Source organism: Saccostrea cucullata, unplaced genomic scaffold (assembly GCF_032062105.1).
Source record: "Saccostrea cucullata isolate Sc308-1 unplaced genomic scaffold, CSIRO_AGI_Scuc_v1 ctg260, whole genome shotgun sequence".
NCBI lineage: Eukaryota > Metazoa > Mollusca > Bivalvia > Ostreida > Ostreidae > Saccostrea > Saccostrea cuccullata.
In genome coordinates, this window is record NW_026924928.1 from 164,474 (window position 1) to 181,079 (window position 16,606).

At 32.4% G+C, this 16,606-nt stretch overlaps 1 protein-coding gene across 2 annotated transcripts; it reads right to left on the bottom strand.

The window, feature by feature from the left end:
• Positions 1-3,668: 3,668 nt before the first annotated feature.
• LOC134267630 (uncharacterized) lies at positions 3,669-14,668 on the bottom strand. Of its 2 annotated transcripts, XM_062749835.1 has the most exons (7): positions 14,510-14,668; positions 11,436-12,925; positions 11,143-11,191; positions 11,021-11,056; positions 4,281-4,581; positions 3,973-4,193; positions 3,669-3,863 (listed from the first exon to the last, which is right to left on the bottom strand). In XM_062749835.1, the coding sequence occupies exons 2-7, from the start codon at positions 12,859-12,861 to the stop codon at positions 3,734-3,736; spliced, it is 2,163 nt and encodes a 720-aa protein (XP_062605819.1). In that variant the 5' UTR covers positions 12,862-12,925; positions 14,510-14,668; the 3' UTR covers positions 3,669-3,733. The 2 variants fall into 2 exon arrangements, with proteins under 2 accessions (XP_062605819.1, XP_062605820.1); XM_062749836.1 differs by lacking the exon at positions 11,021-11,056.
• Between the last annotated feature and the right edge of the window lie 1,938 nt (positions 14,669-16,606).

Below are 16,606 nucleotides of genomic sequence, written 5' to 3' on the forward strand. Positions count from 1 at the left end.
TGTACTGAGATAAAAGAAAAATATTAATGATACTAAAAACATGAAGAGTTCATCAAAAGCATTTATGAGCAAATTACATGTATACAGAAAAAACAAAACAAATATAAGTAAAGAAATATAATCAGATCCAATTACTGAATGTACGAAATTTGAATTCAGGCAGCTTTTCAGAACATTAAAAAATAGCAATTATTTTCACTTAATCAACAATTAAAAAAATATTACAAAAAATTACTATTTGATAATGAGTAAGTACAAACAAAAACATTGATATAGTGGTTAAATTGCAAAACACAAACTAATACAAAATTAGCTGTTATTTACCAGCAGATTTTCAAGTTTACAAAAATGAAAATATTTTCATTGCAAAACATGAAAAAAAATCCTTTTTAAAAGTTGTGTCATATATTTATCAAGAATTATTAAATTTCATTTTTAGCTCTACTGGTCAGAGACCAGAAGAGCTTATGCGATAGTAATGCGTCCGGCGTCCGTCCGTCTGTCTGTCCGTCTGTCTGTAAACAATTTTTCAAAATGCTACTCCTCCTACAGTTTTGGTCTAATTTCAATATAACTTGGCACACAAGTAGAATACACTAAGATACATAATTCTGTGTATCGGTTTTAGATTTCGATGAACGGTGTTGCCGTGGATACTAAAAATAGAAATTTCTATGAAATTCTTTCAAAATGCTACTTCTCCTACAGTTTTAATCTGATTTCAGTATAACTTGGCACACAAGTAGAATACACTAAGATACATAATTCTGTGTATCGGTTTTTGATTTCGATGAACGGTGTTGCCGTGGATACTAAAAATAGAAATTTCTATGAAATTCTTTCAAAATGCTACTTCTCCTACAGTTTTAATCTGATTTCAGTATAACTTGGCACACAAGTAGAATACACTAAGATACATAATTCTGTGTATCGGTTTTTGATTTCGATGAACGGTGTTGCCGTGGTTACTAAAAATAGAAATTTCAGTGAAATTCTTTCAAAATGCTACTTCTCCTACAGTTTTAATCTAATTTCAGTATAACTTGGCACACAAGTAGAATACACTAAGATACATAATTCTGTGTATCGGTTTTTGATTTCGATGAACGGTGTTGCCGTGGTTACTAAAAATAGAAATTTCTGTGAAATTCTTTCAAAATGCTACTCCTCCCACAGTTTTGGTCTGATTTCAGTATAACTTGGCACACGAGTAGAATACTCTAAGATACATAAATCTGTGTATCGGTTTTTGATTTCGATGAACGGTGTTGTCGTGGTTACTAAAAATAGAAATATCTGTAAAATTGTTTCAAAATGCTACTCCTCCCACAGTTTTGGTCTGATTTCAATATAACACAAATAGACTACACTAAGAACATAAAGAGACTTTATCAACGATCATTATTCTATTTTTTGCTCTTGTAAAGTTTCAAATCCCAGCTGCTTAAGTAATTTTCTCTTCCTTTGCTATAAGTTCAAACAGTAGAGCTTCAGTCTCGACAGAGACTTCTGGTTTTTTTATATTGTGGCATTTTTTTTTCAGGAATTAATACACGGCGTCCTAAACTTGATTGAATCAAATATAAATATTCAAACTGTGTCAGTTTAATTATCTCAAATATCCACAGTAGCGATCCGTTCCACTTGTGATAATCACCCTTGCCAAAGTCCAATCATGATGTTAAATGCTAATGGACAAGTGGGCACTTTAAAAGCTGGACATAAAAATGGGTACTTCAGTTTCTAGATCCCCTCTTTGTATCATGTTGTAAATTTTGAATTTACTAGGGGGAGGTAAATGATAACATGTTGTAAATTTTGCATTTACCCCCCCCCCCCTAGTAAATTCAAAATTTACAACATGATATTTGTATAAACTAATAATATACACTGTATGTCAACTGAAAACAAAAATAAGGCTACTGAGACTGAAAATCTGAAAAGTTCTTCAAAAGCATTTATCAGCAATCTATACAGGAACCCCCCCCCCCCAAATATTAGTAAGTAATATAATCAGATCCAAATACTGAACTTATGAAATTTAAAAACACATGCAAGCAGTTTTTGAGAACATTTAAAAACCAATTATTATTTTCATCTAATCAGCAATCACTTAATTTAATACATTGTCAATATTAGTTATTCACTTACAGACATGCAGATAAAAGTTAATTTTCATATCAAGTTTTAAGACTTAAGACAAATGAGAAAAATTAGTTCATGGTGTAGAACTTTGGATCAAAATAAAAAAAAATTATGTTCTAAGCAAGTTAAAAAATAGTAAGTAAAAATGTATCAATTAAAAGTTGAGTAACCGCTTGAAATTTATGTACTTTGTTCTAAGTACAATGTATTATTTAATCTAAGTACTGGAAAGACATTCAAAGAATGAACCAGAAGTCTCTGTCGAGACTGAAGCTCTACTGGTTTGTACTTATAGCAAAAGAACAGAAAAGTAGCAGTTGGGAATTGAAACTTTACAACAGCAACAAATAGAATTATAATAATCCTTGATTAAGTCTCTTTATGTTCTTAGTGTAGTCTACTTGTATGCCACATTATATTATAATCAGACTAAAACTGTATTTGGAGTAGCATTTAGAGAGTATTTTTCAGAAATTTCTATTTTTAGTAACCAAGGCAATAATGTTCATCGAAATCAAACATTGATTAACAGAATTGTGTATCTAAGTTTAGTCTACTTCTGTGCAAAATTAAATCAAAAACCGATGTACCGATGTGTGTATCTTAGTGTAGTCTACTTGTCTGCCAAGTTAAATTGAAATCAGACCAGAAGTGTAGGATGAGTAGCATTTTGAAACAATCTCACAGAAATTTCTATTTTTAGTAACCATGGCAACACCGTTCATAGAAATCTAAAACCGATATATAGAATTATGTATCTTATTGTAATCTACTTGTTTGCAAAGTTATATGGAAATCAGACGAAAACTGTAGGAGGAGTAGTATTTTGAACAATTTCACAGAAATTTCTATTTTTAGTAACCATGGCAACACCATTCATCGAAATCAGAAACCGATATATAGAATTATGTATCTTAGTGTAGTCTTCTTGTCTGCCAAGTTATATTGAAATCAGACCAAAACTGTAGGAGAAGTAGCATTTTGAAACAATTTCACAGAAATGTCTATTTTTAGTAACCACGATAACACCGTTCATCAAAATCAAAAAACCGATAAAAAGAATTATGTATCTTAGTGTAGTCTACTTGTCTGCCAAGTTATATTGAAATTAGACCAAAATTGTAGGAGGAGTAGCATTTTGAATGTTTTTCACAGAAAATTCTATTTTTAGTAACCACCGCAACAACATTCATCGACATCAAAATCCGATAAAGAGAATTATGTATCTTAGTGTAGTCTACTTGTGTGCCAAGTTATATTGAAATCAGACCAACACTGTAGGAGGAGTAGCGTTTTGAAACAATTTCACAGAAATTTCTATTTTTAGTAACCACGGCAACACCGTTCATCGAAATCAAAAACCGATATAAAGTATTATTTATCTTAGTGTAGTCTACTTGTGTGCAAAGTTAAACTGAAATCAGACTAAAACTGTAGGAGGAGTAGCATTTTGAAAAATTGTTTACAGACAGACAGACAGACGGACGGACGCCGGACGCATTACTATCGCATAAGCTCTTCCGGTCTCTGACCAGTAGAGCTAAAAATCGCCCATTGGAACAATTATAACTACTGGACTATTTTCTTTTCATTGTGATTGGAATACTGCCGAATATTCTTTAAATTCGCTGCTGTCGTCTGCAGATTCTGGTGTCACGCCCTTTATTTGGAGTTCTTCAAACACTCTCTTTAGGTAAGAACCATCAGGGTAACCATGCCTGAAATCAAATGAATTACAAAATACAGTCATTAAAACGAGAGCAGCGCATTCACTGAGCCTTCAGTTTTTTAAGGATAGCATTTGAAGTAACAGAAATCAAAATTTACTGTTCGGATCCACCGTCACGGCGGGTCTTGTGGTGAATATCATTCCACACCAACGCGTCTTCCTCGCCTGTTGTCTGTGACTTGTCGACGGTGAAAATGAGTCGTCTGCTAAAAGCAATATTCAAAAGCTTGGCAATCAGACGACCATCCTTATTGTCTGGTAAGAATGCACTCCTCTCCAATCTGCCACCTAGCTGACGACCAGGATGTGGGTGTTCTCTCTGTCTCAAAGATACATATAGAGGGTTAAAATTAAGCATTTCCCATTCATTAGAAAAACGGAGAAAAATGATAGAATTTGAACAAACCCCTTGCTTTTCAGCATCAATGATATAGAAAATGATGATTGTCCCATGTCCTTCATATCCAGGGAGACATTTCTTTTCTCTTTGAAACATAATTCTTCCTTTTGGCTGATCTCCATAAATCTTCCCGTACACCTTCTCACAAAACGGACATTTCTGTTTCGTCTTCATGAAGGGATCGATGCACTTCTTACAGAAGTTGTGTTTACAAGGAAGCTGTTTTGGAATCTGACATATGTCCATACAGATCTTACAATCCCCTGCTGTCTGAGCATCTATTCCAGTTAGAAGCTTTCCTATACTTCTACGTAGAAAGTGAAATAAGAACTATTTGTCTCATGCATGTATTAGGACTAGTAATCTAAGCATGTGCGTTGGAATTTCTGCATTTAAAAATAAAAAGTGTTTTTCTATTATCTTTTACAAATTGCAGAAGTTAGAGAAGAACCATTAATTTACTAGCATTCACAGCACAGAAGAATGCTGAAGATACAGGCATAAAGTGTTGAAGAAAGAAAGTAGCTGTCATAATTTTATCTATTGAAATATACTATACGCTAGTACCGAAACATGAAAAGTAATATATCTGAGTTATCTTTCAACTTGCCGTGTTTATACCGTTAAGGGGGATGTACGGCCACCTTTAGTGCTGTGAGAACAAAATGTAAACATTTCTTCAAATGGCTAAAATACATCATATTTTGATCAAATTTTAAGTCCTTATGATAAAGATACAATAAATATTCATAACTGAATGCATGTTGTGCATATATAATCTATACTTTTGCAGAAAAATGCTTTTGATATGCTCCTTAGAACTGCGCAGCTACAGAATTCAGCAGAGCCTAAAAAAATCCAAAAAAATATGCAAACTGTGCATCAATGTTCTCTCTACAACCATTTGTTGAGAAAATGTCTAAATTTGGCACTCTTAAATGATAATTTCAAGTTCAAAACAAGGTATCATTGTCTTCAAAAGAGTGTAAAGAACCATGAAAGTAGTTCATGGGTAGCAGCACGTGGTCTATTTTTAGCACAGTATTTTGTTTTCCAGACCTCTTCTTAATATGGAGGGACATAACAATCTTTAAATGTAGAAGAGAATTACAGTTGCAAAATATTTCAAATTGCATGAACACTTTTAAAAGAGGAAATGTGTTATAGTATGGCTTGAAGTAATTTATTTAGTATTATTATCGAACAGTTGTTAAATAATGCACTTATTGATATCAAAGAAAAAAAATCTTAAACTCTTTGATTCCAGGTAAGGAAAAATAAGCACCATCAAAGTTAAGAAGTTTGCCACAGATAACTTATAATATATATCAAAATTTTAATTATCACCAATGAAACACAAAGAAATTAAACACATAAAATCGATATGAATGACCTTGATTTAGTACCTACTAGTACGAGGGGTGATCACAAAGTTCGCGAACTATCTCTATATCTACAAAACCACAATTCAGATTAGAAACAAATTTGGTGCACACATAGCCAAACACAAGTTCTATAAAATAGCATAATGACGTCATTATGCAGGTACTTGTGACGAAAAATGGTTGCCTCAGTGGAACTCGTTGAACAAACGACTAAAATATTTATGGTATAATATTTATGGTATATCTTAAAAATGCCTTTGAAGTAGCATATAAGAATTTATTCATAGTTTATTAAGACAAATGGCTTCCTACAAATTCAATCAATGATTGGATAGATCGTTTTAGTGAAGGAAGGCAGATGGTTAAATATGATACTTGTTATATTGCCCAGTGATATATTAGCAAGTTTGAAAAGCTAGGGATATGTGTTTTTAATTAAGCAATATGCTATCAAAGACCTCCAATTTACACTTTGAAAATCAAAGACCTCCAATTTACACTTTGAAAAATACTTGAATATTTCAACAATAATCATCCATTCTCAAAATAAGTCGATATTTTCAAACAGAGTTTGTGAAAATAATATTTTTTGTTTATCTTTATGATTTTGGTCTTATTTTATACCTTTGTATTTCACCTGTTTGTTCACAAAATTTGAATACTCGGGTAAAATAAATGTAAAAGATATGAATCCATAAGTAACACCCATCAAAATTACAGTTAACTTACGTTGCCACAGTTACATTAATGATAAACCTGAGAATTTCTCATAAGAATTAATAAAAATAAAGAAAATGTGTGTTTTGTGGTAAGTTGAACTACTTTCCTTCGAAAAATGTCCTAAACTTAATCAATTTAAAGTATTTACGATAACACAAACCAATCAATGTATAACACCAATTGTTCATTACAAAAACTCTTTTTTCGTTCATCTTTTAAGTTAAAAAGAACTTTGAGTATCATCAATATTAGAAACTGAATAAATGAAATGTTTGATTAAATCATATTCAATGCAATTCAAAAAAACACAGATTTCTTAAAGCTAACATCGAAAGAGAAACACAGAATATCATTACTGTAACGTAGCTTACAGGGTACACAACGTAGATTACGAAAAACATCATTTACTACCCAAGTTAACCATAAAATACTAAAATTTTTGAATATATGAATGATCTTTGATAGACAAAAGACTATAACCAGCAAAATTTAAAAATATTTCCATACACTTTGTCTGTATTGATGTTTTCGATATCTCTTTTATCTGAGATAAAACGTAAGCTACGTTATCGATACTCTATGTTACTTTATTAATCATATTTACCAAGATTTAAATCTTCAGTCTTACAAACTTCTGAATAAAATGATGAAATTACTTCGTAGATAGAGATTTTCATGTATATAAATCATCACTTGATAAGTGATAGACAAGCAAGCAAAGAACGTAGCTTACCATACTATGACTGTTTGATTACATATTTTCGACAATTTTCAATGATTACAATTTACGAAGGGTGAACTTATCTAACATATGATCTAGAGCATTTGAATTAAATCAAAATTTATTTTAAAGATATAATTTCTAACCTTTAAAATTGGATTAGGACAGATATTTTATTGTTTCTTTTTTCAACGTTGAAATCCGCAGTTTAACAGCTTTAGCGGGCGTGCCGTTCAGACAGAAGCGGTAGATGGTCATATACAGTGCAAAAACAGAACTCAACATAACTATATATATAATTTCATAAAAAAGAATCTATACTGCTTGACTATTACATTTTATTTAATATCACGGCAACGTAGATTACGCAACGTAAATTACATCTTGACTATTAGTAGGTAGAATCATACATTTTGTACTGACTACTGTAATTGTTCGATCTACAAATAACCATACACAGAATGTATTATAAAATAAACACACAGAAATCTAGATATATATTTACCATAATAGTTTTTTCATGATCACGTAGCTTACACTCTTAAAACAACGGATCAAAGATACAGGTTACAGATGCTCGTACAAGATATTTTGTCCCCTGTGTATTTTGATTCAAATTTTAATTGACAGATCAATAAAATTCAATTAATTTTTGAATGTTTATATACGAGGTAAAAGATATTTAAGATTGTAAAAGACACATTTATAATCGGCAACGTAGCTTACATACTTTTAAGCGACATTAAATCAAGTTGAAAAATGAATTCGGAATATGGTCGTAAACATTTAAGTACTTATTTAAAATAAATGCCTGCATATGTGTCATGAAACTAAGATGTAATGAAGAGCTCTAGAAACATACAGATGATTTTATAAATGCGGAAACTTAAGATACCCTATTGGCGACACGCAAAAATTGACAAAATTGATAGGTTTTCTGCTTTGTATTTTTTAAAATATCGATTTCTGAAGGAGTTTTTGTTCTCAGCCTGTAAGTATAGTTACATATGTCTGAAAAAGATCACATAAAACGTTTTAAATACACCATATTTTTCAAGTAGGGCGAGGAGACATGCATTTAGTCAAAATGACCACTTATTCTGAGAATGGGTGACTATACTAGTAACTATCAAATACCTAAGATATATCGTTTACTTCTTGATCTACCCTTGTATACTCTGTCAAATAAACATTTTTTTTTTTTTGGGGGGGGGGGGGGTATAGCCTCTCATTTTTTGCGTGATAGACATAGCATATGCAATGGACTTTTCTTTGCAAACATTGTGCATGTTGTGCTTGCTTCTAAATTTCAAAGAAACAGCTCAATATATTTTATCAAGCTTCGTATGTTCATTGAGCGGGAACTTACAATGTTGTCAACTTATTGAGACATGATGCGTTTTTATGTCCAAACATTACTCCATACAAAGTGTGGTTCATTGTAAACAATCTAGCTATTTATGTGAGGTGCCTGAAGGAAATCCTATAACTGCCTATTTTTTCTATCTAACTGCTAAACAAAACAGACACATGTACCAACTTTTCGAATGTAAGACATGTAATTACAATTTGTTTTTCATGCACCGCATGTTGTTTAACATTTTCAAATTAAATGCTAAGCATCCTCCTTGCAGTGCCCCATTTGAAAATAACTTCTATCGCCACAGAAAAAAGACCCGCCGTAATCACATATGTTTAGGACATGTTTTATCTTTTTTCTTGAGTTTTAAAGAAACCAACAAATCATCAAGACTTGTTCCATGAAAAATTAAATATAATCATGTTAATAAACGCATCTATCCACAGCAGATATATGCACATGCCAACCACGTGTTCAGTGGAATGATATTATCGAGGAAACTCGAGCTGTAAACAGAACAGTTTTTCCCGATTTGCTGAAGTGGGGTTAAAATAGCTTTTTTTCAGTAATCAGACGATGCAATGCAACAAATAAAAGTAGTAAGTAATATAACCTAATGATTATTACTTAGTAATTTCTTGTCTTGATGTTATTATGGTCGCATTTATTCTAAAACCAATGCTATTCGAACTCTGTGTGACAGAGGAATGGCGGACGAAATAAACACATGGCCTCAGGAAGACACCCATATGAAAAATCAAATTTTGAAGAATTATGGATAATGACAAGAAAAAAGCGAAACAAATGGTTGTAGCCATATTATCAATGAATCAAACTAACACTATATTCAGTGCATTTTTCATCTCGTGAATGCTGTAGCTGCGCAGTTCTAACATGATTAATTTCCTCCTAAATAAAACAAAAAAACTTTATTATTAACTAATTTTGGTCTCTAACAGTAGGTAATTAGTGCATTAGCACTTTGAGTAACTTTGGGCTAGTTTAGTAGAGTATTAAGCGCATTCTTTGTATTTCTTAATTACACCAGACTAGATCCAATATGGCTTGTACATCCCCCTTAAATAACGCAACATTCATGCTTATGAGTGACATTTTAGAAGCAACCTCGGTATATACGTTCAATGAAGTTTTGGGAAAAAAGTACTTGACCAAAACAGTTGTATAATACAACATTGTCATAACTTTATATATTTTATATGAATGGGTGATATACATCATACGAAAAACTAGTTGTCAAATGTTAAAAGTATTTTATGCAATTTAGGTTTGTTGAGTAGTGGAAAAGCGGAAAAAAATAAATAAGCATACCTTCTCATCGACAAGCAATGAATTTTTGACAAAGCAAGACACAATTTTCTTTCTCAATTAGATAGTTTTAGAAAATGTTCTTTTAAAAATACTAAATTACAAATTACAATTTTACTTACGTAAACCCATATCCACTAAATATAAATAATTGGATTTCTAAATTGAATATGTTATCACACCAATTGACATGCACTAGAAACAAGTCGATATAATAATCCAGAAAGACATCCTAGAGATTGTTTCCTGTGTGTGTTCCAATTGTGTTGAGGATGAATATCATTTTATTCTTATTTGTCCTGCTTATGAAATCCATCGTAAAAATTTGTAAAATCTAATTACAAGAGGACCGTGGGCCACATCGCTCACCTGAGCATATTGGCTAAGGAAAAAGAACACAAATCAGTTCTGTATTGAAAATTTTGGCTGGAATTTTAAACTACCTGAGAATGCTTCCATACCAATGACAATGGCTTTACTGTTCTTGAACAGACGATTTCTCTCTATATATTCCTTGTAAAACAGATTTTCCGTTGTGACCCCGGGGGTATCTTACACTATCTGAGGATGCTTCCACAGAAGTTTTATCTTTCCTGGCCCAGTGGTTCTTGTGAAGAAGATTTTTAAAAGATGTCATTAATTTTTCACTAATTATAATTATCTCCCCTTGGAAGAGGGCATGGTCTTTCAATTTAACAAACTTGAATCCCCATCACCCAATGATACTTTGTGGCAAGTTTGTTTGAAATTGACCCAGTGTTTCTTGAGAAGAAGTCGAAAATGTAGAATGTTTACAGACGGACGGACAAAATGTGATTAGTGTTGAACCTTTCCTCAGCTGTTGAAAATCCAAGTACCATACATAGTACATGTTGTTACTCACGTAACGCAGTGTTCAGAGCGTTTGCTCTAGAGTAGCGGAATAAGAAGTTGATCCAAACATCGCGGGTTCGAATCCCGCTGCGGGGCGTGGAGACCGGTCTTTCAGATGAAACCGTATAAACCTAGGTTCCGTTCTCTCTCATGAAAATGACCTCTCACAGCTCATGTATCCTAAGTACCAATTAAGTCTAAATTTGGAGTACTTCACTTGCAAGTGTTATGTCTCAGTTTGAATGAAAAATTCTCGAAGGAATGTTAGACAAACAAACAAACAAACAATCAAAAGTGAATTTTTGGCCTTAGCAAGACTGCATATTTATATTTCTTGGAAGAGATTTTCACAAATATATACCTGCTTTTCCTGCGACTTAACATTCCTGGACCAAGACTACAAACAGAGAAAAAAAACAAAGTATTGGCTAACTTTTATTACTATTTTAATTTTTGGAATATTTTATTCAAATTTTTACTTACTTGAATTTTTTACTCTCTTTTGGTGTTGTTTGATTTTCAGTTTTCGTCCCTATAATAACATGAATAACGCCATTATTGTGATGATTTCTGTTTTTATAAGATGTAAACATTTGGAAACAAACTTGTAAAATCATTTGACGTAAATAGTCGGAGCACTGTATTCTGGAGCTAGTAATGTACAAAATAAAATAATTATCTTACTTTCATTTTCCTTCTTTTAAAATGATTACATGCATTATGACCTAATAAAATTTAAAAACTTCTTTAGTATCAAGGTGAAATCAAACACTTACCAGACGGCAACGATGCATTTCCGACATTTATCTTTTTAAACTGAAGATCAAGGGGCACTCCATTACAAAGTATTTTCAAGCCATATTTTCTTGCTTCATCGGGGCACCATTTGCCAACATACTTATTCAAACTGTCGTCGTATTTGCACAATATGCGAACATTCCTTTCATCTTCGGATTCAAGAACAACAGCGACGTCCTCATTATCGATGGGTATCCCATTGACAGATCTCAAGTCTATTTGGAACATATTTTCCTCTCCAACCTCAAATTTCTTGCTGCTAAAAGAGACTGAAGTTTTAGGAGCATATACGTATGTGCATAATGCTCGGCCCATCCCTGTAACTGTGTTTGAAAATTCCTTCAAACTGAACTTTTCAAAATTGACACAACCGACTTTAGCATGCGGTTCTACATCGAGAGATGTTTTCTCCAGTTCCTGAAGTCGTGTTCTAATGGTTGGTGCAAGTCTTAGGAAAGCGGGTTTATTCTTGTGGGCAAGAGAAGTTTGAAGAAAATGAATTGCTTCGATGCAAGAGTCTTTATACTTCTTTACTTCCTCTTTTTGTACTTCTAAGAGTTTGGTGTTTCTTTCTTCGTGCTCATCCATAGCTTTGCAAAGTTCGTCTCTTCTTCTTTCTAGCAAACTAATTGCATTTGCAAATTGAGCCCGAACAGCTTCTTTCTGCTCATTGACCTTTTCAGGCAAGTTTACTATCTCTGCATCAACTGCTTCTATAACTTTTTCAGAGCTTTCTATCTTTTTTTCAATTTCTTTGGAAATATCCTCAATTGACTTACTTTCTTCTTGATAAACATCAGATATTGTAAGATTTTTATGATCTTTGTGAGTAGTACATGCGCAAAGAGTACAAATCGGTTTCCTGCATGGATCTGAGCAGTACATCTTTAATGCTTCGTCATGTCCTACCTCGGGACACATTTCCTCATGACTGAAATGCTCAAGTCCGGCAAAAGTATCTTGAGGCAAGTCCGTCAAAGATAGTGGATTGTGATCCTTAAATGTTTTCATCTTTTGGTGATTTCTGAAGCATTCATCACAAATAAAACATCCTTGACATTCCTTACAGCGATGTGTTGCCACCTTATTCTCGTCACACAGATCACAGTTTATTTGAGTCTCCGAGTCGTGAGAAGCAGCTCTGACGAAATCCATCAAATCTCGTCTGGTAGGGTCTTTGGGAAAAATTTTGACGTCATTTCCTTTTGCTGCGTGGACTTTCTGGCAGTAAGGGCATGTGATTTCTTCGTCTTTTACAATCTTCTCGAGACATGAAGAACAGAAAGCATGCAGACAATTCAGCAGACGGGGAACATGATCTTGATCGTCAAAATTAAGGTTGCAAACTGTGCACTCAAGAAAATTCTCTTTCAGCTTTGCAGTCTCCAAATATTGTCCATCCATAACTCATGTATCTACCACTGGTGGTATTAAAATACTCTAAGAGCTCTTGACTGACACTGTAATACTGTTTAAGAAAAATTAATGTGAACAGTGACTAAGTTCCAAAATCGAATAAAGCAATATAAAATTGAGAGCACAGCAGATCGTGTGAACAAAAAGGTTAATTTTTAAAGCATGATTTCTATAAATGTACCTATCTTTTCTGCAAAATGGATCAAATAAAATAGCACTGATGCAGTTGTGTATTTACTACAAAAAGCAAATTTGTTAATTCGTGTATCCTTCTCCACTTTCGTTTTGACATGAATTGTGCAAGATATACAGGAACCTAGCTGGTATTAAAATGATTATGTGAAGTCAGTTGTTGCGCGCTTCTTAATTTGATTATTTAAAGTCTTGCACATAATCCTAAACTCAATGCTAACCAAAGTATATAATAACTAATATTTTAATGAATGCGTTCAAAATTTGTAAGTTACGAGGGTTGATCCAAAAGTAATGTCACAACTTCGATAAAATCGCTACTAGTCGACGTAAAACAACAAAATTATTAATGATGAAAGCTACATTTATTTCAAACCAGACCTGCAAATTTCAATTCGACATGATTTATACTTTTGAAAATATCGGATTATATTCATCGTGCGACTATGGTATTCGCCGCACCTAAATAACGTCATATGATGGAAAGCGCCGTCATACATTTCAACGCTTCCCTTAGTTTCGTTAAAAAAATTGAGATCCACGTTCACAAGTTTCACTTTCTTAAAGAAAACTTGGTACCCGTCGTACACTCACTCTTTCCATAATTAATTCGTCTGTCAAATTTCTTTGAACAGTCGTAAAAGACCAACTTAAAATTTCATATATCGCCCTAACCGTCTGTCTTTTTTGACAACGTCACACACCATTGAACGTTTCCGTCCGCCCACCTATCTTTCGATCTTGTCATCTTCTGAACATTCAATAAACCATCACCCACCCAAATTCGCTGAAATCATCCAAATAAATGTCTTATTTACATTCTTTTCTCTGTGAGTCTAGTGAGTCAACGTAACTGTCTCAACTGGCGATTTCTAAATTTTTAAGCAAAATGCAAAACAGTTTCCTTTTTTCAACGCACCGGAGTAAAACAACGATTTTTTTTTTTTTTTTTTTTTTTCAAAAATAGCAATTATGCCATATAATTTTCAACATAAGACTAGAAAATGATGTAAATTTTTTTACTTCTAAAATATTTTTGTTTAGGTTCTTTTAAAAGATGCTTTTTAATGTTTTTGTAAAATTATATAAAAAGTACACTTAAATCTATGACGTTCAGTTGTGACGCGGCGACACCCCTTATGTTCTATGCTTTAAACATCTATAAGATAAATTCAGTTAAACATTATTGAATGAAAAATTCAAGTTTAATTAGATTTGAATTTGTGCATCTGTTGGTATAGTATATTCGACAATATGACGCCAAATATAAAAGATATGGACACAGTGACATTACTTTTGGATCAACCCTCGTATTTTAATAAAACTATTCCTTTAAACAACGTAAAACATATAGATAATGTAATGGAATATTAAAACGCAAAAAGGGCATGATTGTACACTTATCAATATTCATAAAGAATATTTATTATAATCACAGACTTACCAGTATATGTTTCGTTTGTAAGAAAGCCTCCTTTTCCAGCATCCCAATCTTCAAATGCTTTTCTAAAATCCAAAGTAGCTGTCAGTAGCAAATATCCTAATTATAGTATTCAGAGTACAATTTTGGATATGAAACTAAAAACCGGGAATTCCAGTCAGTATTGACCATGCTGTAATTTATAAATACATCATTACAACCTTAAATAGAATACATATTCTAAACAAATAAATAAACTCACGTGAATGAATAGAGGCAGAATCACAGTAAGCAGGTAATATCTTACTCTACCAGAAAAAATAATTCTATTTATAGACAGCGAAATTTCCTTGGCTACTTTCGTTTTAAGCAGCATTTCTCATGTTATCTAAAGAAAAAAATTCATGTGTACCGTATGGTTTACGTATGGTAACAAACATTTATTGTCCATTTTCTTGTTTTTTAAACATAGCGATGATCTTTCGCTTTCTTTGATAATTTGCAGCAGAAAAAACCTTTGATAACAGCAATGGTTTGACTACTCAGTACTACAATACACATTAAATGAAAAAAAAAACAACACACCCAACAACATTAAAATCCCTCCGTTAAACTTTGGTGCTTTCTTTTCATCTTCATTCTTAAACCCAAAATAAATTACTGTATTCCTAAATTTCGTAAAAATCCTGGCGTACGAACAAAACTACAAAACAGGTTCAAGTAAATGATCTAGCAATCATACCTCTTTCTTTACTACTCACTAAAATATGAATTCAGGAGTTTTGTACAACGATACATACTTGAGAAATTATGAAAATCATATGTGGGTTAAGAAAAAGACTTAGAACATTTGAAATCCTAATCATTTTGTTACCAAAACATATTATAGGAATTCGTCTTCCAGATTGTTAATAAAAAATAGATTTGAATTTTTTTAAAATTTACATTATATACACTTTGAAAATTGCTTCAAAAAACTTGATATTCTGACTCCTTCAGGCAAGAAAAATCATGTTTGAAAAAAAGTACCTAACCTATATGTACGTAAACTGTACATTAAGTGAAGAAAGCTTTCATCTTGGAAAATACGGAAGGAACCATACATATGAACTTGAATCAATGAGCGTTTTTCATTTTACCCGACACTAAGATCAAACACATTTAATGTATTTTTTTTTAAATGAAAACCGGTGTCTTCCAGCCCCAGTTAACTTTTCTTTATTTTATATAAATATATTTTCTCTTGTGACATATCTAACCTATTTAAATACAGTAGATTCTTCCTGGATTTTGTGTAATGTATATATATATATTTATTTCAAATCTAGAAATAATCAGATAATTTAAATTTTTGATGAAAAAATGTGTGTGCATCTCGACAACTAGAATGTTTAAGAAACAAATATAAATACATGTATACTAACGTTGGTTATTCGGTGAATAAAAAATAGCTATGTATATATATATAAGGTGTTCAAAAGTCCTTCAATATGATTTCTGATGTCCTTCGATGTGATATCTGATATATGGTTAATTTTTAAGTCATATCAAAGAATACTGAGAACAAATGAGAACACATCCGGTCTGGTTTTTGAAATTCTCTTTCAGAACAATAAATAAAATAGTGTGAATAGACAATACTAAGTTGACTTTGATTGGCTGATTCCCCAGGCATTTTAATGCATTGCATTGTAATGCAGCAGAATGCACCAGTGTTCAGTTCTATTTCTATTTGAACAAGCAAGTATTTTATTCCCCCACCATCCACCCTTCCAGACATCCTATTTATACAATTTTTCTTGTACAATTGAATGAAAGTTGTGAAATTTGCATAATGGAAGTTTGTTACAAAGTTCGATAATTCAATTATGGCCCTTTGAACAACGTAGACAAAGCGATCTTTGCTCTCTGTTTTATATTATGAAAATGTTTAGGCAAAGCTAATGGATAACAGGCTTGTATACTATTTAATACTTTAGAGAGTCCCTCATCGAATGAACGTTTCGTCATGTCAAGCTTGCTCGTGGTTGGTGAGTTTATCTCACTACACAAGAAATGCTAAGCATGAAGGACTGAAACTGCGTTTGCTTGCGAAGTATACAAACTAAATCGTTGCTTTTT

Bases quoted from the DNA above. Each gene is read 5' to 3' on its own strand.
- LOC134267630 (XM_062749835.1), bottom strand. From the start codon at position 12,861: ATGGATGGACAATATTTGGAGACTGCAAAGCTGAAAGAGAATTTTCTT. The intron at 11,057-11,142 runs GTAAGTAAAAAT...CTCTGTTTGTAG, and splicing joins AAAGAGAGTAAAAAATTCAA to TCTTGGTCCAGGAATGTTAA. The intron at 4,194-4,280 runs GTTTGTTCAAAT...TCTTTGAGACAG, and splicing joins TTGATGCTGAAAAGCAAGGG to AGAGAACACCCACATCCTGG.